This window comes from Rhineura floridana, chromosome 1 (assembly GCF_030035675.1).
Source record: "Rhineura floridana isolate rRhiFlo1 chromosome 1, rRhiFlo1.hap2, whole genome shotgun sequence".
In the NCBI taxonomy this organism is placed as follows: Eukaryota; Metazoa; Chordata; class Lepidosauria; order Squamata; family Rhineuridae; genus Rhineura; species Rhineura floridana.
This window is the reverse complement of record NC_084480.1, coordinates 308,078,756-308,102,560: the sequence shown is the minus strand read 5'-3', so window position 1 is coordinate 308,102,560 and position 23,805 is coordinate 308,078,756. Positions and strand designations below refer to the sequence as shown.

At 45.8% G+C, this 23,805-nt stretch overlaps 3 protein-coding genes across 4 annotated transcripts in view; 1 reads left to right on the top strand and 2 right to left on the bottom strand.

Annotated features, from left to right (window-relative positions):
• The window catches only part of TMEM71 (transmembrane protein 71), a 49,930-nt gene that overhangs the window by 4,564 nt on the left and 21,561 nt on the right, over positions 1–23,805 (top strand). The window lies entirely within an intron of this gene.
• Positions 422–1,126, bottom strand: LOC133376126 (phospholipid scramblase 1-like). Its single transcript, XM_061607565.1, has one exon. It carries the CDS (start codon positions 1,124–1,126, stop codon positions 422–424), a length of 705 nt encoding a protein of 234 aa, XP_061463549.1.
• LOC133375591 (phospholipid scramblase 2-like) lies at positions 18,167–19,135 on the bottom strand. The gene has a single exon (XM_061607335.1). The coding sequence runs from the start codon at positions 19,133–19,135 to the stop codon at positions 18,167–18,169; it is 969 nt and encodes a 322-aa protein (XP_061463319.1).

Below are 23,805 nucleotides of genomic sequence, written 5' to 3'. Positions count from 1 at the left end.
GACAGCTCACAGCCATTGTCAACTACTGAAGGGAAAGGAATTTCTGTACAGAGATAGCGTTGGAACTGCTTACCCAGACATCTTGCCCTTCAAGTTTCTGAAATAAGAAGGATCAGACACAGTTAACCTCTAGGTGGACAAAGCTTGAGAGAATCTCCTTCTATGTCCAGCACACAGCCTAAGACATTTGATTTCTGACAATGCTGCACCGTTCATACTACACAAAACTCAATAGCCTCGCTTCTATTTGGGATAAAGATGACCACACTATAGGTACAACAGCTGCAGCCATAATACAAAAATAAGTAGTTTTAATGAAAATCTCTCTTACAAGCAGGCTTAACACTCCTGTTTTTAGCAAAGCAAAAAGAGAAGCAACATGAGAGCCTTCTCCTAAGAGTTTATAATGCAGCAACCAGCTCTATTGCCAGACCCCAACTCGCTGTTCCTCAGCTCCTGCAGATTCAAAGAACATGAAATCCATGAGGAAGCAAGCCCCAATCATGACAGCTTTCATTTTGACATCGAGGTCCAATGGGAACTGGATTCCAAAGTTGTCGGTATCGGTGAAGATCTCTTTCAAAAAGCCAGTCCAGTGCTTAGAAATTCTTCCAACTCTTTTCTGCTCATCTAGTGACATCACCTCAAAATTAATATCTTGACATAAGCTGCACACTACACAGGGCCCAACGATTTTAAGAACATCCTGCTGGGCTTCATTTTGGATAGCAAATTTTGGCAGAAAGGGATCCCATGTTTGTTTAATATACCCAACCGGGGTGCCTGGAGGGGCCTGGACTTCAAGCTCTTGCAAGCAACATGGACACCAGCAACTGGAGCATCTGAGAGGTCGCCTGAGCTCTATCACTTCCTGGCCCACATTGTCCATGATTTTCATCGCAAACGGCCGGGATGCCCCACAGCAGTTTCGGGTACAGCAGTCGGTTTCCTCAGCTGCAAAGTAAATCCTTTGCCCCCAGCCATTTTTTATTTCATATTTGTTGTTAGTTTCAAAGCCAATTATTATTTCCAGAAACTCAATCTGTTGCTGAATTATTATCTGATCAATCTGTCTTAAATATTCTAATCCGGGAGGACATTTGAGAGGTGGAAGGGGTGCTCGCATCCAGGTTCCAGATTGAGGCATATGACCTTGAACTGAGGAAGGTCCATAAACTCCCGGATCACCCTGCAATATACTTAACAGCTCTCCTGGATAAAGTAACCCAGTGGCCTTTGGATTATATCCATGCATTACCTGAGGACCGGGGCCAGCTTTCCTGAGGGATGTGGGGGATTGTTTCGGTAGCATTTCCATGGTTTTGCATACATCTGTTTCTTGGGGGCTTATGTCATGTTCTCAATGCACCGCAGTTACTGAGCTCAAGTTGCTGTCCAATGAGGAGGGAATTATTTTGTAAGGGAGGACCAGTCAAATGATGTGAGCCTCCACCCACAGGCTGAAATGATACAGCCGATTCACAAGTTGAAGTAAGTTCTAAACATCAGCAGGCCTATTGTTGAGTCACAATGTTGGCAATGCCACTGTCCTCTATCTCACTGATAAGAACATAAGAACATAAGAAGAGCCTGCTGGATCAGGCCAGTGGCCCATCTAGTCCAGCATCCTGTTCTCACAGTGGCCAACCAGGTGCCTGGGGGAAGCCCGCAAGCAGGACCCGAGTGCAAGAACACTCTCCCCTCCTGAGGCTTCCGGCAACTGGTTTTCAGAAGCATGCTGCCTCTGACTAGGGTGGCAGAGCACAGCCATCATGGCTAGTAGCCATTGATAGCCCTGTCCTCCATGAATTTGTCTAATCTTCTTTTAAAGCCGTCCAAGCTGGTGGCCATTACTGCATCTTGTGGGAGCAAATTCCATAGTTTAACGATGCACTGAGTAAAGAAGTACTTCCTTTGGTCTGTCCTGAATCTTCCAACATTCAGCTTCTTTGAATGTCCACGAGTTCTAGTATTATGAGAGAGGGAGAAGAACTTTTCTCTATCCACTTTCTCAATGCCATGCATAATTTTATACACTTCTATCATGTCTCCTCTGACCCGCCTTTTCTCTAAACTAAAAAGCCCCAAATGCTGCAACCTTTCCTCGTAAGGGAGTCGCTCCATCCCCTTGATCATTCTGGTTGCCCTCTTCTGAACCTTTTCCAACTCTAGAATATCCTTTTTGAGATGAGGCGACCAGAACTGTACACAGTATTCCAAATGCGGCCGCACCATAGATTTATACAATGGCATTATGATATCGGCTGTTTTATTTTCAATACCTTTCCTAATTATCGCTAGCATGGAATTTGCCTTTTTCACAGCTGCCGCACACTGGGTCGACATTTTCATCGTGCTGTCCACTACAACCCCGAGGTCTCTCTCCTGGTCGGTCACCGCCAGTTCAGACCCCATGAGCGTATATGTGAAATTCAGATGTTTTGCTCCAATATGCATAATTTTACACTTGTTTATATTGAATTGCATTTGCCATTTTTCCGCCCATTCACTCAGTTTGGAGAGGTCTTTTTGGAGCTCTTCGCAATCCCTTTTTGTTTTAACAACCCTGAGCAATTTAGTGTCATCAGCAAACTTGGCCACTTCACTGCTCACTCCTAATTCTAGGTCATTAATGAACAAGTTGAAAAGTACAGGTCCCAATACCGATCCTTGAGGGACTCCACTTTCTACAGCCCTCCATTGGGAGAACTGTCCGTTTATTCCTACTCTCTGCTTTCTGCTTCTTAACCAATTTCTTATCCACAAGAGGACTTCTCCTCTTATTCCATGACTGCTAAGCTTCCTCAGAAGCCTTTGGTGAGGTACCTTGTCAAACGCTTTTTGAAAGTCTAAGTACACTATGTCCACTGGATCACCTCTATCTATATGCTTGTTGACACTCTCAAAGAATTCTAATAGGTTACTGAGACAGGACATTCCCTTGCAGAAGCCATGCTGGCTCTGCTTCAGCAAGGCTTGTTCTTCTATGTGCTTAGTTAATCTAGCTTTAATAATACTTTCTACCAGTTTTCCAGGGACAGAAGTTAAGCTAACTGGCCTGTAATTTCCGGGATCCCCTCTGGATCCCTTTTTGAAGATTGGCGTTACATTTGCCACTTTCCAGTCCTCAGGCACGGAGGAGGACCCGAGGGACAAGTTACATATTTTAGTTAGCAGATCAGCAATTTCACATTTGAGTTCTTTGAGAACTCTCGGGTGGATGCCATCCGGGCCCGGTGATTTGTCAGTTTTTATATTGTCCATTAAGCCTAGAACTTCCTCTCTCGTTACCACTATTTGTCTCAGTTCCTCAGAATCCCTTCCTGCAAATGTTAGTTCAGGTTCAGGGATCTGCCCTATATCTTCCACTGTGAAGACAGATGCAAAGAATTCATTTAGCTTCTCTGCAATCTCCTTATCGTTCTTTAGTACACCTTTGACTCCCTTATCATCCAAGGGTCCAATTGTCTCCCTAGATGGTCTCCTGCTTTGAATGTATTGATAGAATTTTTTGTTGTTGGTTTTTATGTTCTTAGCAATGTGCTCCTCAAATTCTTTTTTAGCATCCCTTATTGTCTTCTTGCATTTCTTTTGCCAGAGTTTGTGTTCTTTTTTATTTTCTTCATTTGGACAAGACTTCCATTTTTTGAAGGAAGACTTTTTGCCTCTAAGAGCTTCCTTGACTTTGCTCGTTAACCATGCTGGCATCTTCTTGGCCCTGGTGGTACCTTTTCTGATCTGCGGTATGCACTCCAGTTGAGCTTCTAATATAGTGTTTTTAAACAACTTCCAAGCATTTTCGAGTGATGTGACCCTCTGGACTTTGTTTTTCAGCTTTCTTTTTACCAATCCCCTCATTTTTGTGAAGTTTCCTCTTTTGAAGTCAAATGTGACCGTGTTGGATTTTCTTGGCAATTGGCCAGTTACATGTATGTTTAATTTAATAGCACTGTGGTCACTGCTCCCAATCGGTTCAACAACACTTACATCTTGCACCAGGTCCCGGTTCCCACTGAGGATTAAGTCCAGGGTTGCCGTCCCTCTGGTCGGTTCCATGACCAACTGGTCTAGGGAATAGTCATTTAGAATATCTAGAAACTTTGCTTCTTTGTCATGACTGGAACACATATGCAACCAGTCTATGTCCGGGTAGTTGAAGTCACCCATTACTACCACATTTCCTAGTTTGGATGCTTCCTCAATTTCATATCTCATCTCAAGGTCTCCCTGAGCATTTTGATCAGGGGGACGATAGATCGTTCCCAGTATTAAGTCCCTCCTGGGGCATGGTATCACCACCCACAACGATTCTGTGGAGGAGTCTGCCTCTTTTGGGGTTTCGAGCTTGCTGGATTCAATCCTTCTTTCACGTATAGAGCGACTCCGCCACCAATACGTCCTTCCCTGTCCTTCCGATATAGTTTATATCCAGGGATAACTGTATCCCACTGGTTTTCTCCATTCCACCAGATCTCCATTATGCTCACTATATCAATGCTCTCCTCTAAGACCAAGCACTCCAGTTCTCCCATCTTGGTTCGCAGGCTCCTAGCATTAGCGTACAGGCACTTGTAAGCAGTGTCTCTCTTCAAGTGTCTTTAGCACTTGTGGTTAGGCCTGTGGTAATTTTGCTCTTCTGAATTTATATCCTGTGCCCCTGCTCTCACAATGCCTACTTCTAGGCCTACCCCTTTTAAAATTTCATCATTTCTTTGGTTTTTATCCCAGGGGGGAGGTTTATTCCGAACCGGACCTTTCTCAGCTCCTGTCGGGTTTCCCCCCTCAGTCAGTTTAAAAGCTGCTCTGCCACCTTTTTAATTTTAAGTGCCAGCAGTCTGGTTCCATTCTGGTTCAAGTGGAGCCCGTCCCTTTTGTACAGGCCCGGCTTGTCCCAAAATGTTCCCCAGTGCCTAACAAATCTAAACCCTTCCACCCGACACCATCGTCTCATCCACGCATTGAGACTGCAAAGCTGGGCCTGTCTGGCTGGTCCTGCGCATGGAACCGGTAGCATTTCAGAGAAAGTCACCTTGGAGGTCCTGGCTTTCAGCATCCTACCTAGCAACCTAAATTTTGCTTCCAGGACCTCACGGCTGCATTTCCCCATGTCGTAGGTGCCAACTTGCACCACGACCACTGACTCCTTCCCAGCACTGTCTACCAAACTATCTAAACGATGGGCGATATCCGCAACCTTCGCACCAGGCAGGCAAAACACCTTGCGGTCTACACGCCCATCACACACCCCACTGTCTATGTTCCTAATGATCGAATCACCCACTACAAGGATCCCTCCACCCCCTGGAGATATATCCTCAGCACGAGAGGATAGCTGCTCATCCCCCAAGGAATGGGTCCCTTCTAAGGGATTGTTTCCCTCTTCCTCAGCTAGATGCTCTCCTTCCCCGAGACCATCGTTGTCCATGATAGCAGGAGAGCTATCATCGCTGGAGTGGGACACAGCTATAACGTCCCTGAAGGCCTCCTCCACACACCTCTCTGCCTCTCTCAGCTTTTCCAGGTCTGCCACCTTGGCCTCAAGGAAATGAAGTCGTTCCCGGAGAGCCAGGAGCTCATTGCACCGAGAGCACACCCACGACTTCTGTCCAACAGGCAGATAGTCGTACATGCTGCAGGCTGTGCAAAACACTGGAAAGCCCCCACACGCCTGCTGGCTTCTTACCTGCATAGTTTTGTTTAAGGTTTATTACGTCAATAGGTTGGAGACTGTGGTTTAGTTGAGGTCAGGGAACAGACGGGCAGAGTGGGGGGCCCTGGCCTCCTCGCCCTGCTGCCGAACTCGCTCTGCTGCTTAACTCGCCTTGACGCTTTGTCAGGTGGGGCCTTGACACCTTGTTTACAGTGTCCCCTGAAGCTTTCCTGCTAGGGTGGTGTTGAAAACTAGCTGAAAACTAGAGATCAGTTCCTAAGCTGGACCTATGAGGCAATGGTAGAGAACCTTTTTATTAAGCAATGGTCTTCGGTCTTCTGTCTCTGTCTCTGTCTCTGTCTCTCTCTCTCTCTCACTCACTCACTCTCTCTCTCTCTCACTCACTCTCTCTCTCTCTCTCTCTCTCTCACACACACACACACAACACACAAACACACACACAGGAGTAGGAGTGTTCCTGTTATGAACCTTCGCTGCCTGCAGAGGCAAACTTCCATCTCAGAAAATAAGCATTCACATGTATGGAAGGGGGGGTAGTTCTCAATGAGGTTTGCTTGCTGCTTCTCTTCCTCCTCCTCCTCCCTGCAGCTGTTCCCCCCACCCCTTTCCTCTTTCCCCTTCCTTTTTGAATTCAAATCACTCTCCACTAGGGTTGCCAGGTTCAGGGCCTGAGACTGATCCTGTATCTTTAGGAGAAGAGAAAGTCAGCCATGTACAGGCGTTCTTGCAACCCTGTAATGGGAAAAACCACAAGGTGGAATTCTCCCTTCCCCCTGCACAACTTTTAAAGATACAGAAGACCTCTTGGTTGCCAGGCCCAGCCTCCAAGAGGTCTTTTGTATCTTTAAAAGTTGTGCAGAGGGAAGGAAGAATTCCACCTTGTGGTTTTTCCCATTACAGGGTTGCAAGATCATCTGCACTTGGCTGACTTTCTTTTCTCCTAAAGATACAGGATCAGTCTCGGGCCCTGAACCTGGCAACCCTACTCTCCACTGTCCTTTCCTTGTTTCACTTGTAACTCCATTCCTCACTTGGCTTATTCCCCTCCAACCTTTGCTCCATTTCCCTCTATTTCAATCCCCTTCTTGCTCTTTTCCATTTCAGTTCTGTGTCCTCTTCTGTTACCACCTGGGGAGTCAATATCCCAAGGCTGCTTTCTGTCCATGCCCCTTCCTCGCCTCTTCACACCTCTCTGCTGATGCAAGCCAATATCCGCTTTACCAATTTTCTAACACTTGCTAAGGAGATAGAACAGCTGCTAAAGTCTGTAGCTATTCCAGACCCTGATGGGTGCTAACAAACAATGCAGCCTATCTTTTGGAGGGGGAATATATTAAAATTGAGGGGAGGGCCAGATATGGCCCACGGGCCGGTAGTTCCCCACCCCCACTGTATGGGAAAGAGAGACTAAAGTTAAATATCAATCTCCTATATTTGAGTGCAGGGGACATGCCATTAAAACAAAACCTTCAAAGAAGACTTCAGGCACACAGAAAACTACAAATCAGAGGAAAGACCATTCAAGGATATGGAAGAGCATTCAAGCTTTTGAGGCCTCACTTGCTGTCAAATGCTGTCTTGAGGCACAGCTTTGCCACTTCAGAGGAATTTCAACTAAGAGCTACTTACCAATGCGTCTTCTGTATAGTGGTGATGATTGCCATTGCTTGCCATGACAAAAGAAGGCAATGGCAATGAAAACATTGCAAAGTGCTTCCTGCCATGGCTAGAAGATTCTGCACAATTTCCACGATTGTTTCTCTTTAATCCAGATTGGAAGCCAAATTAAATATGCTGTAGTCCAAGAGGACTGTTACTGTCTGAGGGCCCAAAGGAAAATGAGCAGAATCAACCACTGTGGGCTTTTTAAAATAAGTGATTGTACTATGACCTAGGAGGATATGTAGCATTATCAGGGTGGAAAGGTGGCTGAAGGTGTTCATTTGCTTTTATTATGAGAGATGCTGGAAAACCCTTTAGTTATATCTGGATATGCAGGACTGAAGCCTCTTTTTGTGGCTATTTATGGTCAGAGTAACCCAGGTTGTGTTTGAGAGGAGCAGGTAGATATTTTAAGGATAGCAGTCATATGCCATGCAAGGTAATCCTCACTTATTTCAGTGAGATTTATTCCCAAGTAATAATGCATAGGACTTCAGCCTCAAAAGGTTAGAAATATAGAAAAATCTGAGGATGGAAAATACTCTGGAATACTATCTTATCTGGAAGTTTTGGGGCCGATTACAAGCTGGTTACACCCACCAGTAAATGTTAAATGAATAGCACCTAATAAGATTAATATTCTGCCCCATAACCAATTTAAACATACCCACAGTCTAGATATAGTCTAAATGAAAAGGTCTTCAAACAGCTTCTTAAATATACTTAAGTTATCCCTGTCCAAAATGTACAGTAGTCTTTGGAAGGCCTTCTCTGGCTATCGCTGTTGTCAAAGATTAAATGAGTGGGGATAATTGCAATCACAATCAATACCAGCAATGTATTATGAAAATCATGAGTCCTAGGCTATACCACTGAGAGGGGCCCCTTTAATTATTAATTTTTAAGGGGAAACTTAGACTGTACTAGTTCCAAATTATGAAAATCACAGGCTATAGGTCAGAACTTTCTTAGTCTGTTCAATCTGTCCATGGTCAAAAGTGCCTGGATTTCTGTCATCTGAAAAAGGTTAATCAAGTGCTGGCTCATGTACAGATATTCTCAAACCATCATCAGGGGCAGCTGCAGATAAGAGTGCACTGCACTCTTATCTGGAGACAATAGTCAAGAAATCAGAAGAAAGATAGGACTGGGGAGGGCAGTTATGAGAGAACTAGAAAAGATCCTCAAATGCAAAGATGTATCACTGAACACTAAAGTCAGGATCATTCAGACCATGGTATTCCCAATCTCTATGTATGGATGTGAAAGTTGGACAGTGAAAAAAGCAGATAAAATTCAACTCATTTGAAATGTGGTGTTGGAGGAGAGCTTTGCTCATACCATGGACTGTGAAAAGATAAATAATTGGGTGTTAGAACAAATTAAACCAGAACAATCACTAGAAGCTAAAATGATGAAACTGAGGTTATCATACTTTGGACACATCATGAGAAGACATGATTCACTAGAAAAGACAGTAATGCTGAGAAAACCAGAAGGGAATAGAAAAAGAGGAAGACCAAACAAGAGATGGATTGATTCCATAAATGAAGCCACACACCTGAACTTACAATTGGTTTCCTGCAGGAATCCTGCAACTGCACTGACACAACCACCTTAAGGACCTTACCCAAAAAAGTGGCAATTTGTGACCAGGCAATAGTTGCTAAATACCATTAGGTCCAGGATGGGTTTTTTCACAATTATCTGCACTTAAACTTTCTCGTGCAAAGATGCATTTGCTATACCCTGGACCCATCTAATCACATCCCCTCTGCAGCCAAAAGCCATAAACAGAAAGGGCCAAGAGGGCCTGTCATTGGCCACATTCTAGCAAGCGCTTTGTCAACCTCATCAGGCTGCAAAGATGAATCTGACCCCCAAAAGTGAAGCTTGCAAATAATTGGAAACCTCACTAAGACATGCTTCAGCTGTGGTGTCAAACTTATGATGGAGATGAATGTTTTTGTCCTCAAAGTAGCAAGCAAATCACAGGGAGTCTCTGAAGTCTCCTGTTCTCCATCAATGGATAAAGGTGTTGACAGCTGGGCGATGACTTAAGGATAACAGTGGAAGCAGTAAAGTAGGTTCTCTTCATTGCTGTGCAGTGGTTATGTGCTCAACATCATGTTCAGACATCTTTGCAGCAGGACGTTTGCTGCCTGTGCTCTTGCTGTCATCCTCATCCAGCATGTTTCATCACACACAGTTCCTCAGTATACTAGGGAGTCAGACGTACTCCACAGTATCAAAGAGGGTGCCCAGAAGAAGCTATCATATCAATGGCCCAATCTCACCATTCCATGGTGAGATGATGTCTTTGGCAGGATTGCTAACTGTATCTACTGGAACATTCTGCAGAGAACTCAGGAATCCAATTAAAAACCATAACTCTACGGGGGCGGATCATCCTGACCAGTCCCCCATCCCTGTAGGGTAAATTGGTACTGTCAGGCCACATTTCACCAGGAAGTGTTCAGACCATGACAACAGAATCACAGAGTCCCCTCCTAATTTCTAGACTACCAGCCTTGCCACCGAAGCAAAAAACAATTTAAGGGCATGTCCTGCATGATGGGTTGGGCCGCTGACTGCTTGAGACAGCCACATAGTTTCCAGGAAGTTCTGATCCAGGCCAGTGAGAGCAGCCTCTGCATGGACATTGAAATCCCGCGCGTCAATACAGTAGTACCTCAGTTAACAAAGTAGATGTTTCTTTAACAAAAATTTTGGTATTTCCTCCAGAATATCAGAGGACAGCAAAGAGGTTCAAAGACATTCTTAAAGATAAAGAAAATGTAACATGAGCATCAGGAACTCTGGCCCATGAGCATCTCAACTGGAGGTTGGCTATTATCAAAGGTGCTATGGACTTTGAAGAAGCACAAATACAGGTGAAGGGGACAAATGAGCTAAGCGGAAGGCATGACAAGCAAATCCTCATCGCAACTTTCTTCCATCTGGAAACCTATGTCCTCACTGTGGGAGGCTGTGTGGATCTAGGATTGGCCTCCACAGTCACTTACGGACCCACCATTAAAGACCTTATTTTGGAAGACAATCTTACTTGGTTACGAGTGATCGCCATATATTTCTTTAACAGAAGTGTTGATACCAGAGATAGGAATATCATGAAAAGAAAAGGGATAGGTTCCTACACCCTCTTATAGATGGTGGGGCTGCTTCAACAGGGGTTTTAAAGAGTGCCCACCCAGCACCCACCCATTCCCCCTCCTTCCCAGAGCTTGGAAATTACTTTTTTGAACTACAACTCCCATCAGCCCCAGCTAGCATGGCCACTGGATTAGGCTGATGAGAGTTGTAGTTCAAAAAAGTAACTTTTCCAAGCTCTGCCCTTCCCCTCCTCTGAATGTATTGGACCCTTTCTCCCCAGCCCTGGGAGAAAGCAAGAGATCTCTTTAATGCAAAGCAAACACGCAGGCTTCTCAGTTTCACCCCAGCAAAGCAAAGGCACAGGCTGAAAAGTTTATTGATAGCAAAGACACAAGCTAGTCAGTTTCACCTTAAAGCAAAGGCAAGGCTTGAAAGTGTATCCATAGCAAAGCAAAGACACAGCTTGGTCAGTTTCACCTAAAAGCAGACTTGAAAGTTTATCCATAGCAAAGGAAAGCTGGTTAGTTTCACCTTTAAAAAAAGCCTTTGTTAAAAGGAGCTTCATTCCTGGAGGATTCTTTAACTGAGGTATTACTCTAGTGCTAGGGTCCTCCAGCACCACACCAGAAGCCATGGGGCAACAGGATGGGCAGTATACCAGCAGCATCCCCAATCTGTCACTTTGGGTTGATGTCAGGTGGAGAGGTCTCCTGGTGAGCAAAATAGAAGGTTTATGGGCAATGGCAACCCTGACCCTCCAGTCTGTGCTGATATTGCATCAAGAACCTGGGTGGGCAAACTGAGTAAGATCCATTCCTCTCAGCTTGCCCACTCCCCTCCAGGTCTCAATAACAAATGCCATATCTGCTGTCCCATTAAAAGAATGGATGAGTGAGATTTTGTTAAGAACCAATCTGGCATTCAATAACAGAACAATCAGACTGGAGGGTGTTTCAGTAGTAGAATCACCAGGAACACAAGACTCCAGGGGGCAAATAGAATGGGAACCACGGTTAAGGCCCTTGCATCCTGTCTCTTATGATGGAATCCTTTCTTTCCTTTCTCCATCCCATGGACAATGAAATACAAAGGGCACCCACCCTCCCGCTATGGCCACATTCACAGCATACATTTATTCCACTATTATTCCAGTTTAAATAGTCACAGTTTCCCCCAAAGAATCCTGGGAAGTGAGGTTTGAGAAGGGTGCTGAGAGTTGTTAGGAGACTCCTATTCCCCTCACAGAGCTATAGTTTCTAGAGTGGTTTAACAGTCAGTCCCTCTGCCTAGAGAACTCTGGCAATTGTAGCTCTATGCAGAGAATAGGGTGTCTCCTAACAACTCTCAGCACCCTTCACAAACTACACTTCCCAAGATTCTTTGGGAGGAGCCATGACTGTTTAAAGTGGAATGGTTGTTATTATGTGCTTTTAAGTCGACTAAGACTTATGGCGACCCTATGAATCAGCAACCTCCAGTAGCATCTGTTATAAACCACCCTGTTCAGTTCCAGTCTGTGGCTTCCTTTATGGAATCAAAGTAGAATAATAGTCTAATAAATATATGGTATGAATGTGGGATAAGTTCAACACTTCCCAGGCACATATTGAACACACAAAGATGCTCCATGCACAACCCAACTACTCAGTAATATCCGTACAACAATACTGTCGGGAGGATGAGCTGGGCTCCTGGGGGGTTGTCAGAAGAGGATTCAAATGGCTGGCAGAGGGAGGAGGGAGGAACTTACCCTCTGTGGAGTGAAGCCGAAACAGAGGACATGCCAGAGATAGGGTCGCCTAGCAACGGGGAGCCTGAGAGCCTTGAAGTTTTAGAATCCCCCCCAAGACATTCCCAGGCCCTCCCTTCTCCGCAGCTCAGAGCAAGAGGGAGGGCTGATCACAGCAGAAAGGCGGAGAGATGGTTTACCCTCAGCTCCTCCTTTATCACCCATAGGGGAATCGGACACTTCAGAAGAGGAGGAGGTGATGCCTCCCCCCTCACCATGCACACGCAGACGGTTGAAAAGACAGGAGAGAAGGGGGGGAAGGCGGGCAGTACCTGAGGGGGAGTTAAGGAGGAGCGAAAGGTTGCGCGCCCGTTTAGCCCCTTCTTAAAGAACAGGCGGGAAGCAGCCCCTTGCTCTGTCAACTTTCTCCCAATGTCGCAGGACCTGTATCCCTGTATTGCTTCATGAGAAAGCGCAGTCTTTGTTGGGCATTACTCTAATAAAACACGAATTAACTACAACCTCTGGTCTGGTTCCTGAGTCGCATCCTGGGCCTGACAGCTTGACAGAGCCACCTAAATCACCCTCAACGCTCTCTTCACTTGACTGGGACAAGATGTCAAAGGGAGCAGCAGGGGGGACGAACCCCACTTCTGAGACGGAAGAAGTGAAACTCTTGAGGACTAAGGTAGCTGAATTGCAGACGGATGTCCAAGCCCTGCTAGCAGCAGTCAAGGCGCTGAAGACGGATAATCAAACCTTGAAGGCCACGATAGACCAGATGCAAACAGCCCCTCCAGCTGCCGCAGTAAAGGTTCCCATTGGATTGCCCCCAAAATATGCGGGACAAAGTGATCAGTTGGCAACTTTCGTGGCTCAATGTGAGTTATATCTGGATGTCAGGCACATGGAGTTTCCAGACGATGGGGCTAAAGTGGCCTTCGTGATTAGCCTCCTGGAGGGAGAAGCTGCAAAATGGGTGACTCCATATCTCGTGAGAAAAGATACTGTCTTAAGAAGGTACAGAGGATTTATACAAGAGATGACCGAGATGTTCCAAGACCCGCAAAGAGCTGAAACAGTAGCGCGGCAACTAGGCGCTCTGAAGCAAGCTAAAGGGACTGTTTCCAAGTACACTAACGCTTTTAAAATTCTGTCCCAGGAAACTGGTTACAATGACGCCGCCCTGATGTTTATGTACCGGAGTGGATTAAATGCTGAAATCCTGGATGAGTTGGCCAGGACCTGCCCCCCCGCTGACCTACCAGGGCTCATCCGGCTATGCCTACAGATAGATCACCGGATGGAAGGAAGGCGCCTGGAAAGGAAGCAGGAGGTCCCGAGATACTCAGCCTCGGCATCTCGCAGCAAGACCCTTCCCTCTGCAGGAATGGCAGGTAATGCAGCTGAGGGACAGGGAGGGGCTAGGCCAAGACTGTCGGAAGAAGAAAAGGAAAGACGCCGCCGAGAACGTTTATGCTTTTATTGTTCAAAGCCGGGCCACGTGGCCAGAGACTGTGGACTAAAAGGGGGGAAAGCTGAGCCGTCGGGAAACTAGAACACCCAGTCCACGTGCAGGCCGGTGGACTGGGGGCAGAGTTGTATAAAGGCCCCCCAACGATCCAACCTCCCTCAAAGGGGGTGTTGGTCTTGCCTATTCGGATTACAACTTCCAGAGGAGTGGTGTTTAATTCCACTGCCTTAATTGACAGTGGAGCCTCCACAAATTTTATTGATGTAAAGTTAGTCAAGCGTCATGGAATTTCCTGGTGGAAACTGAACGCTCCCCTAGCTGTGGAGACTATCGATGGGAGACCCCTGAAGTCAGGAGGGGTGACACAAGCCACGGAGGAAGTGAAACTTCAAATCCCTGGGCACGAAGAGTTCATTTCGCTATACGTGTCAGATCTCTCGAACTTTGAGGTGATTCTGGGAATGCCCTGGCTAGCAAAGCATGAACCCACAATAAGTTGGAAGGAGGCGGTGGTGTGGTTCACCTCACAGTATTGCCAGGAGAACTGTCAACCTGAAGGAATCAAGAACACCTTAGCGGGGGCAGTGCAAGAGATCGAGCAAGTGACCGTGCCGCCAAAGTATGAAGAATTCAAAGATGTGTTTGATGAAAAGGAGGCAGAGACTTTACCCCCCCACCGCCCTTACGACTGTACGATTGATCTAGTGCCAGGAGCCAGCATTCCATCAGGGAGAATCTACTCTCTCACAGAGATTGAGAGGGAGGCCCTGAAGGAATTCCTGGATAAAAACCTGAGACGAGGATTCATATGCCCCTCACAATCCCCTGCTGGAGCGCCACTATTGTTTGTGAAAAAGAAGGGGGGGAACTCAGACCCTGTAACGACTATCGCGCATTGAACCAGATCACCATCCCCAACAGCTACCCGCTGCCCCTGATCTCAGAGTTGTTGGACCGACTGCGCTCTGCAAAAATCTTCACGAAGTTGGATTTGAGAGGAGCGTACAATCTGATCAGGATGAAGCAGGGAGATGAATGGAAAACAGGGTTCTTGACCGCTTACCTGGTATGAATACCTGGTCATGCCGTTCGGACTTTGTGGAAGCCCAGGAATTTTTCAAAAATTCATGAACGACGTGTTTAGAGACTTGTTGGACACATATGTAATCTGTTACTTAGATGATATCCTGGTGTTCTCAAAGAACCAGGAAGACCACGACCAGCATGTGAAGACGGTGTTGCAGAGACTGAGAGAAAATCACCTGTATGCTAAATTAGAGAAATGTGGATTTGACCTCAAGTCTCTAGACTTCCTTGGATATCGAATCTCAGCGGAAGGCGTGGAGATGGACCCAGGGAAAGTAAGCTGTATATTGGACTGGGGCCAACCTGTCACCAAAAAGGATGTACAACGGTTTTGGGGGTTTGCCAATTATTACAGAAAGTTCATTCCAGGGTTTTCCAAATTGACAGCTCCTCTGACTGACTGTTTAAGGGGAAAGAAGAAGTTTCAATGGACAGAGAATGCCACCCAGGCCTTTGAGGAGCTGAAGAGAAGGTTCGCTTCCGAGCCCATTCTGCACTTTGCTGACCCGACCCGCCCTTTCATCGTGGAAGCAGATGCTTCAGATTTTGCTATCGGGGGGGGGTCCTTCTGCAATTAGACCAAGAAGGAAAGGAGCTGCACCCCTGTGCGTACTTCTCTCGGAAGTTAAAGCCTGCAGAGAAGAATTACACAGTTTGGGAGAAGGAGCTGCTGGCCATCAAGGACTCTTTTGAAAACTGGAGACAATACCTAGAGGGGGCCCCTCATCAGATCGAAGTGCGCTCCGACCACAAGAACCTGGAAAGCCTCCAAACTGCCAGAAAGCTGAACCAGAGACAAATAAGATGGTCCCAGTTCTTCACCAGGTTTAACTTCAAGATCACTTACCAAGCCCAAGCCAAAAACCAGAGAGCTGATGCCTTATCCAGACAGCCACAGTACAAAGAAAGTGAATCCGAGGACCAGCCTCAGTACATGATCCCACCAGAGAAATTAATGTTGGGATCATGCCAGTCTTCGTGGGAAGAGGAACTCAAAAAGGCACAACAAGAAGATGCAGACGTACTAAAATATGGGCAGGAGACAGGACAAAGTCAAGACTCAGAAGTAACCTTTCACTGGAGGAATGGACTATTATGGTTCAAAACAGCCAGATATGTGCCAGAAGGAGAATTAAGGCTCAGAATCCTACGCCAGTGCCATGATTCCATCACAGCGGGACACTTTGGGATTTACAAGACCATTCAGAACGTGGCCAAGGACTTCTGGTGGCCTAAAATGCGTAGGGATATTGAAAGCTATGTAAAGTCCTGTTCTGTCTGTCTGCGGACAAAAATACAAACAGGAAAACCAGCAGGACTGTTACAACCGCTACCTGTCCCACATGAACCCTGGAAGGATCTCTCCATGGATTTTATAACTGATCTACCCAAATCCCAAGGAATGACAGCCGTTTTAGTCGTGGTAGATCTACTCACCAAAATGGCGCATTTCCTCCCTTGTGCAGGGGCCTTAGAGGCTAAGGAAACGGCCAAGTTATTCATCAAAGAAGTCTACCGACTGCATGGGTTGCCAAACAGTGTAGTCTCAGACCGAGGAACTCAGTTCACAGCCAAATTTTGGAGAGCAATGTGGAAACAGTTGCAGACGGAATTAAAACTCTCCTCCGCCCATTACCCCCAGACAGATGGGCAAACGGAACGCTTGAACGCCATTTTGGAAAGATATTTAAGAAGTTATGTGTCCTATCAACAGACTGACTGGGTATCATATTTGCATTTTGCAGAGTTCACCTACAACAATTCTCTACATTCCAGCACTCAACAAACCCCATTCTTCGCGAATTATGGATTCCATCCTAAAGTCTTTCCAAGCAGCTCAGAAGGAATGCTGGTACCGGCAGCTGAGGACTTCCTAAAAGAATTGCAAGTGGCGCAACAAACACTGAAACAGCAGTTAAACAAAGCCAAAACAGAGTACAAGCGAGTTGCTGACCTGCACAGGAAGGAGGGCCCCCCCCTTCAACCAGGAGACCAGGTATGGCTGTCCACCCGTTTCCTCCAGATGCCGGGCAAATGTAGAAAATTACAAGACAAAAGGGTGGGTCCTTTTGAAATAGAAACTCAAATTAATCCCGTGGCGTACCGGCTGAAGCTACCTGACACGTTTAAAATACATCCTGTGTTTCATCGATCCCTCTTGACGAAAGCCGCCCCTCCCAGTGAGTTACGGCCGGAGGAACCTCCTGGGTCCCCACTCCTGATAAATGAGCAGCTTGAGTTTGAAGTTGAGGAAATCTTGGATTCCAGGATCAGACGCCACAAGCTGCAGTATTTGATTCACTGGAAGGGCTATGGAGTGGCTGACAGATCATGGGAAAATGCAGATGATGTGCATGCTCCAGAGTTAGTAAAACTTTTCCATCAACGTTTTCCTCACCGCCCCAAGCCAGACAGGGGGAGGGGGGCACAGCTTGAGAAGGGGGATGGTGTCGGGAGGATGAGCTGGGCTCCTGGGGGGTTGTCAGAAGAGGATTCAAATGGCTGGCAGAGGGAGGAGGGAGGAACTTACCCTCTGTGGAGCGAAGCCGAAACAGAGGACATGCCAGAGATAGGGTCGCCTAGCAACGGGGAGCCTGAGAGCCTTGAAGTTTTAGAATCCCCCCCAGACATTCCCAGGCCCTCCCTTCTCCGCAGCTCAGAGCAAGAGGGAGGGCTGATCACAGCAGAAAGGCGGAGAGATGGTTTACCCTCAGCTCCTCCTTTATCACCCATAGGGGAATCGGACACTTCAGAAGAGGAGGAGGTGATGCCTCCCCCCTCACCACGCACACGCAGACGGTTGAAAAGACAGGAGAGAAGGGGGGGAAGGCGGGCAGTACCTGAGGGGGAGTTAAGGAGGAGCGAAAGGTTGCGCGCCCGTTTAGCCCCTTCTTAAAGAACAGGCGGGAAGCAGCCCCTTGCTCTGTCAACTTTCTCCCAATGTCGCAGGACCTGTATCCCTGTATTGCTTCATGAGAAAGCGCAGTCTTTGTTGGACATTACTCTAATAAAACACAAATTAACTACAACCTCTGGTCTGGTTCCTGAGTCGCATCCTGGGCCTGACAAATACTAATACCAATACGTCTGCTGTGAATTGATGTCACAACATCACACTAGGAGACACCCACACCATAAAAAATATCAGGTATGACCCACACCACAACTCTCACCTCAGATAAATAAATACATTTAATTGTATCAAAAATAATAAAATCAATGTACATTTCAGTGTGTTCTTAATTCTACAGCAGCCCTCATAAGTAGGAACATTCCAGCATTATAGATGCACTAAAAGTGCCATGATACAAAAATAAGTATTTTAATGAAAATCTCTCTTAGGAGTAAGATTAACACTCCATTTTAGCAAAGCAAACAGAGGAGCAACACGAGAGCTTTCTCCAATGTATTTGTAATGCAGCAACCAGCTCTATTGCCAGACCCCAACTCGCTGTTCCTCAGCTCCTGCGGATTCAAAGAACATGAAATCCATGAGGAAGCAAGCCCCAATCATGACAGCCTTCATTTTAACATCAAGGTCCAATGGGAACTTGACCCCAAAGTTGTCAATATCAGTGAAGATCTCTTTCGCAAAGCCAGTCCAGTGCTTAGAAATTCTTCCAACTCTTTTCTGCTCATATAGTGACACCACATCAAAATTAATATCTTGATAAAAACTGCACACTACACAGGGCCCAACGATTTTAAGAACATCCTGCTTAGCTGCATTTTGGATAATGAATTTAGGCAGAAAGAGATCCCATGTTTGTTTAATATACCCAACCGGGGTGCCTGGAGGGGCCTGGACTTCAAGCTCTTGCAAGCAGCACGGACACCAGCAACTGGAGCATCTGAGAGGTCGCCTGAGCTCTATCACTTCCTGGCCCACATTGTCCATGATTTTCATTGCAAACGACCGGGATGCCCCACAGCAGTTTCGGGTACAGCAGTCGGTTTCCTCAGCTGCAAAGTAAATCCTTTGCCCCCAGCCATTTTTTATTTCATATTTGTTGTTAGTTTCAAAGCCAATTATTATTTCCAGAAACTCAATCTGTTGCTGAATTATTATCTGATCAATCTGGTTTAAATATTCTAATCCGGGAGGACATTTGAGAGGTGGAAGGAGTGCCAGCGAACGAATTACCCCACGAGGTGCCTGACCTTGAACTGGAGGAGAAATGTACGCTCCCGGATAACGCTGTGTTGTTTTAATCGCCTTTCCTGGATATTGTGATTGAGTGGGTTGTGGCCCATGGCCACGCTTTACCTGTGGTTGAGGGCCAGCTTTTTTAGGAGCTGGAGGGGATTTTTTTGGTGGCATTTTTGCATCTATGCTTAACTGTTTCTTGTTGAGCTGTGTCATGTTCTCAGTGTGCCTCTTTGCAGCTACCGGGCTCATGTTGCTGCCCAAAGATGATGAAATTATTTTGTAATGCAGGATCAAATGACATGAGCCTCCACCTACAGGCTGAAATGATATCACCCATACACAAGTTGAACTAAGTTCTAGACATCAGTGGGCCTATTGTTGAGTCACAGTGTTGGCAATTGTCATTGTTCTCTCTATTGGTCCTTAAGCGGGATCTATGACACAGTGGTGGTGAACACATATATATGCCCACACACTCATCCCACACACAAACACACAAAATCACATGGAGGTTGGAGCTAACCGTAAGTGGAGTCAGGGCCAAAGGAAGGCAGAACTTATTTGGCCGATGAAGTGGCAGGCAGGGATACTTCTGATTATGCATCAAAGCCATGCAGTTGGTAGCTCACAACATTGGAACCAGATCATGTTTTGGGCAATATTGTTCAAGCACTGCTGAAAACATTATTCAAAAGCTAAGTAGCTTTGCAGCTTTTCAGTTCAATTATGCTACTGCTATTGCAGGTGGGGCGGTCTATCATTCCTTCTAATATCAAACTCAGGTGGTGAGTGCTGACGGTTTTGTAGCCAAAAGAAGGCCATTGAAAAACAAGAGGAAGGCATCAGTATGGTCATGGTGAAGTACTATTAAAAAAAAAGCCTGAATGAGGAACCACATGCACATACACACACACAAACACAAACAGCCCAAGGAGGACTGCACGTGTTCAGTAATCATGGAATGCTACATGTTAGTTGTAAAAGAAAAGGAGGAGGAGGAGGAGGAATGGAAAGCCCTGCTTGGAAGGAATAGCTGGCTGGAATCCTAAACAGAAGAGCTGCCTCCACTGTCACAGCCTGTATGCCTCTGAATGCCAGCTGCTGGAAATCACAAGTGGGGAGAGTGCTCTTGCTTTTCAGCTTCCCATAAGCACCTAGTTGGCCACTGTGAGAACAGGATGCTGGGCTACGTGGGCCATTGGCCTGATCCAGCAGGCTCTTCTTGTGCTCTTAAGCTGTAAGGAGTGGAACTACACTGCAACTTTTTCTTTAAGGTTCCACTTGTCCATCATACTAAGTATTATCATTTTGAGAGTTACTATAGCATCTCAAAATGTCCCCAGTTCAAATCTTGCTTGTGCCGTAAGCTCATTAAGAGCCACACTTTATGCAGAGGTTTAATTCAAGTCATATCCACACTAGGTTTGCCAGGTTCAGGGCCTGAGACTGATCCTGTATCTTTAGGAGAAGAGAAAGTCGGCCACGTGCAGGTGTTCTTGCAACCCTGTAATGGGAAAAACCACAAGGTGGAATTCTCCCTTCCCCTTGCACAACTTCTGTATCTTTAAAAGTTGTGCAGGGGGAGGGGAGAATTCCACCTTGTGGTTTTTCCCACTACAGGGTTGCAAGAACACCTGCATGTGGCTGACTTTCTCTTCTCCTAAAGATACAGGATCAGTCTCAGGCCCTGAACCTGGCAAACCTAATCCACACTTATGTAAACCCCTCTGAAAGCAGGAGGACTTGTTTCTAAATAAACATACATGGGATCAGGCTGGACTATATGAACATAAGAAGAGTCTGCTGGATCAATCAGGCGAGTGGCCCATCTAGTCCAGCCTCCTATTTCCACAGTGGCCAACTAGATGCCCATGGAAAGCCTGAAAGCGGGACCTGAGTGCATGAGGGCTCTCCCTTCCTGCAGTTTTCAGCAACTGGTATTTGGAAGCACCCTGCCTCCAGCTATGGAGACAGAGCATAGCCATTGTGGCTTGAAGCCACTGATGGCCTTATCCTCCATGAATTTGTCTAATTCACTTTTAAAGCCATCCAAGTTGATGGCCGTCACTGCCTCTTCCATAGTTTAACTATGCACTGTGTGAAGAAGTACTTTCTATTGTCTGTCCTGAATCTTCCAGCATTCAGCTTCATTGGATGTCCACAATTTCTAGTGTTATGAGAGAATGAAAAAATCTTCTCATCCATTTTTTCCATGCATAATTTTGTACACTTATAATAAAAGTCACCTCTTACTTGTGTGTTCTCTAAACCAAAATGCCTCAAATGCTGCAACCTTTTCTCATGGGGGAGTCGTTCCTTCCCCTTGATTGTGTTGGTTGCCCCTTTCTGAAGCTTTTCCAGTTCTACAGTTTGCTATTTAGTGCAGAGGTGACCAGAAATGTACACCGTATTTCCAAATGTGGCCACACCATATATTTGTATAACGCCATTATGATATTGGCAGTTATATTTTCAGTTCCTTACCTAATGATCTCTAGCATGGAATTTGCCTTTTTCACTGCTGCCGCACACTGTGTGGACATCTTCATTGAGCTATCCACTATGACCCAAGTCTCGTTCCTGGTTAGTCACCACCAGTTTAGACCCTATAAGTGTGTAAGTTAAATAAATTTCTTTTGCTCCATTACCCTGCATTGGGTTGTGATTTCAGGTGCACCATTCTTGCTCCCATCCACAGCCCACCACCACCACCATTCCTCCATTGTAATGATTAATGAAATAATGTATCTGAGATTCCTTGAACAATTAAAAAAAGCCTATTACAAATAATAATTTAGCAACAGAAGGTAACCACAATTTGTGGTGGGGTTCTTTTTCAACTTTTCCCCTGTACGTATGATACTGCCTCATTTGCCCACCCAAATGTTTATATCCATTATAAGCACTGAACAGTAAACAGACAAAGGATTTGAATAAAACACTGCATGCCAAATTAAAGGTATCTGATGTCACCTGGGCTTGCAAATGAATCAGTGATTTCCCTCTGACTAGCGTGGCTACAGCCAGTAATCAGTAAACACTGTGTAAATGCTTGCAAAGTAATCATTTAGCACCGTAGTGTGGATCAGGAACATAACTCAAATGATTTGCCCATCATGTGACTGTTAATATAAACCTGACATTGTTAATTAAACTGTTTGGCTTTTGCAGAAGGCAGGCCCCGCTGAAAACTCTGGCACAGAAAAAACATAGCTTAGAAAAACATAGTTTACAAATGGAAGCTGGAGATATTTATTTGTTTATTTATATGTGCATTATGCTTATTTATGGATTATGTGTTGCCACTAATACAGGCAGGGCATTGTGGAGTACAAAAGAGAGGTTGAAATAAAACATTTCTTGCTAATTTGCAAATACTTTTGTGGGTTAACTTTGGCTAGAAACTATTTATTGCATATTACACCATCCAACCACCACCTTGTACATGAACTGATCCATCAACAAAGATTTTATTTTATTTGGAGACCCTCCAGGTGACTCCACCTTTAGGTAGCTATTGGAGACCAGCAGTATTGCCACTGTACAAATTAGGGTTGCCAGGTTCAGGGCCTGAGACTGATCCTGTATTTTTAGGAGAAGAAAAAGTCAGCCAAGTGCAGGTGTTCTTGCAACCCTGTAATGGGAAAAACCACAAGGTGGAATTCTCCCCTCCCCCTGGCAACCAAAAGGTCTTCTGTATCTTTAAAAGTTGTGCAGGGGAAAGGGAGAATTCCACCTTTTGTTTTTTCCCATTACAGGGTTGCAAGAACACCTGCACTTGGCTGACTTTCTCTTCTCCTAAAGATATAGGATCAGTCTCAGGCCATGAACCTGGCAACCCTAGTACAAATACATATTTTATTAAAATATGAACAGGGTTCCCAAATGCATGTTCGGGCTAAAGGTGGGACCCAGACCTGAAAAGTTTAAAGGCTAGCAGTGGCTCTCCAGAGTTTCAGACAGGTCTTTTTCCCCAGACCTACCTGGAGAAGCCAAGGATTGAACCTGGAACCATCTGCATGCAGAGCAGATCCTCTACCACTGAGCTATGGCCCTTCTCATGTCTACCTGGCACCTTATTTGCCATCTTTTCGATACCACCCATGCCTGCCCTTTTCTGTCATGCCTTGAATGGCTGTTGGAGTGCAACCCTAGACATGTCTACTCAAAAGTAAGCCTCACTGAGTTGAATGGGACTTACTCCCAGGTAAGTGAGTACAGGTTTGCAGCCTTACATTATGATCCTATGCATGTCTACTCAGAGTTCAACAGAGCTCACTTTCAGGTAAGTAGGAACAGGAATGCAGACTTGATGGTTTTTGAGAGCCTTTTACAGTGCAATACTGTGCATGTCTAGCCTGAAGTAAGTCCTACTGAGTTTCCCCTTGAAGTGTGTTGCTCAACTCCTGTCCTGGGTAGCATGAAGTGTGGTGTAGTGGTTAGCAGGATGGATGGGGACCAGGGAAATTAGGGTTCAACCCACTCAACCATAAGTTCACTGGATGACATAAGAGTTTTGGTGGATCAGGCCAGCGGCCCATCTAGTCCAGCATCCTGTTATTATGGGCTACCGATGTTTTCCCTATACATATTGGTTATCTCGAGTTCTTAATGTTCAATATAAATATATAAAAGTATGGGAATGGAAATGTACTGCCTTCAAGTCAATCCTGACTTATGGGAGACCCTATGAAGAGGGTTTTCATGGTAAACGGTATTCAGAGGTGGTTTACCATTGCCTTCCACTGAGGCTGAGAGGCCGTGACTGGCCCAAGGTCACCCAGTGAGCTTCATGGCTGTGTGGGGATTTGAACCCTGGTCTCCCAGGTCGTAGTCCAGCACCCAAACCACTACACCACACTGGCTCTCATAAAAGTATAGAAAATGAAATTATATAAAATGTAGTGAAACTGTGCTCC

Excerpts from the sequence above, each read along its gene's own strand:
- LOC133376126 (XM_061607565.1), bottom strand. The coding sequence starts at position 1,126 with ATGCGAGCACCCCTTCCACCTCTCAAATGTCCTCCCGGATTAGAATAT.
- LOC133375591 (XM_061607335.1), bottom strand. The coding sequence starts at position 19,135 with ATGAGCCCGGTAGCTGCAAAGAGGCACACTGAGAACATGACACAGCTC.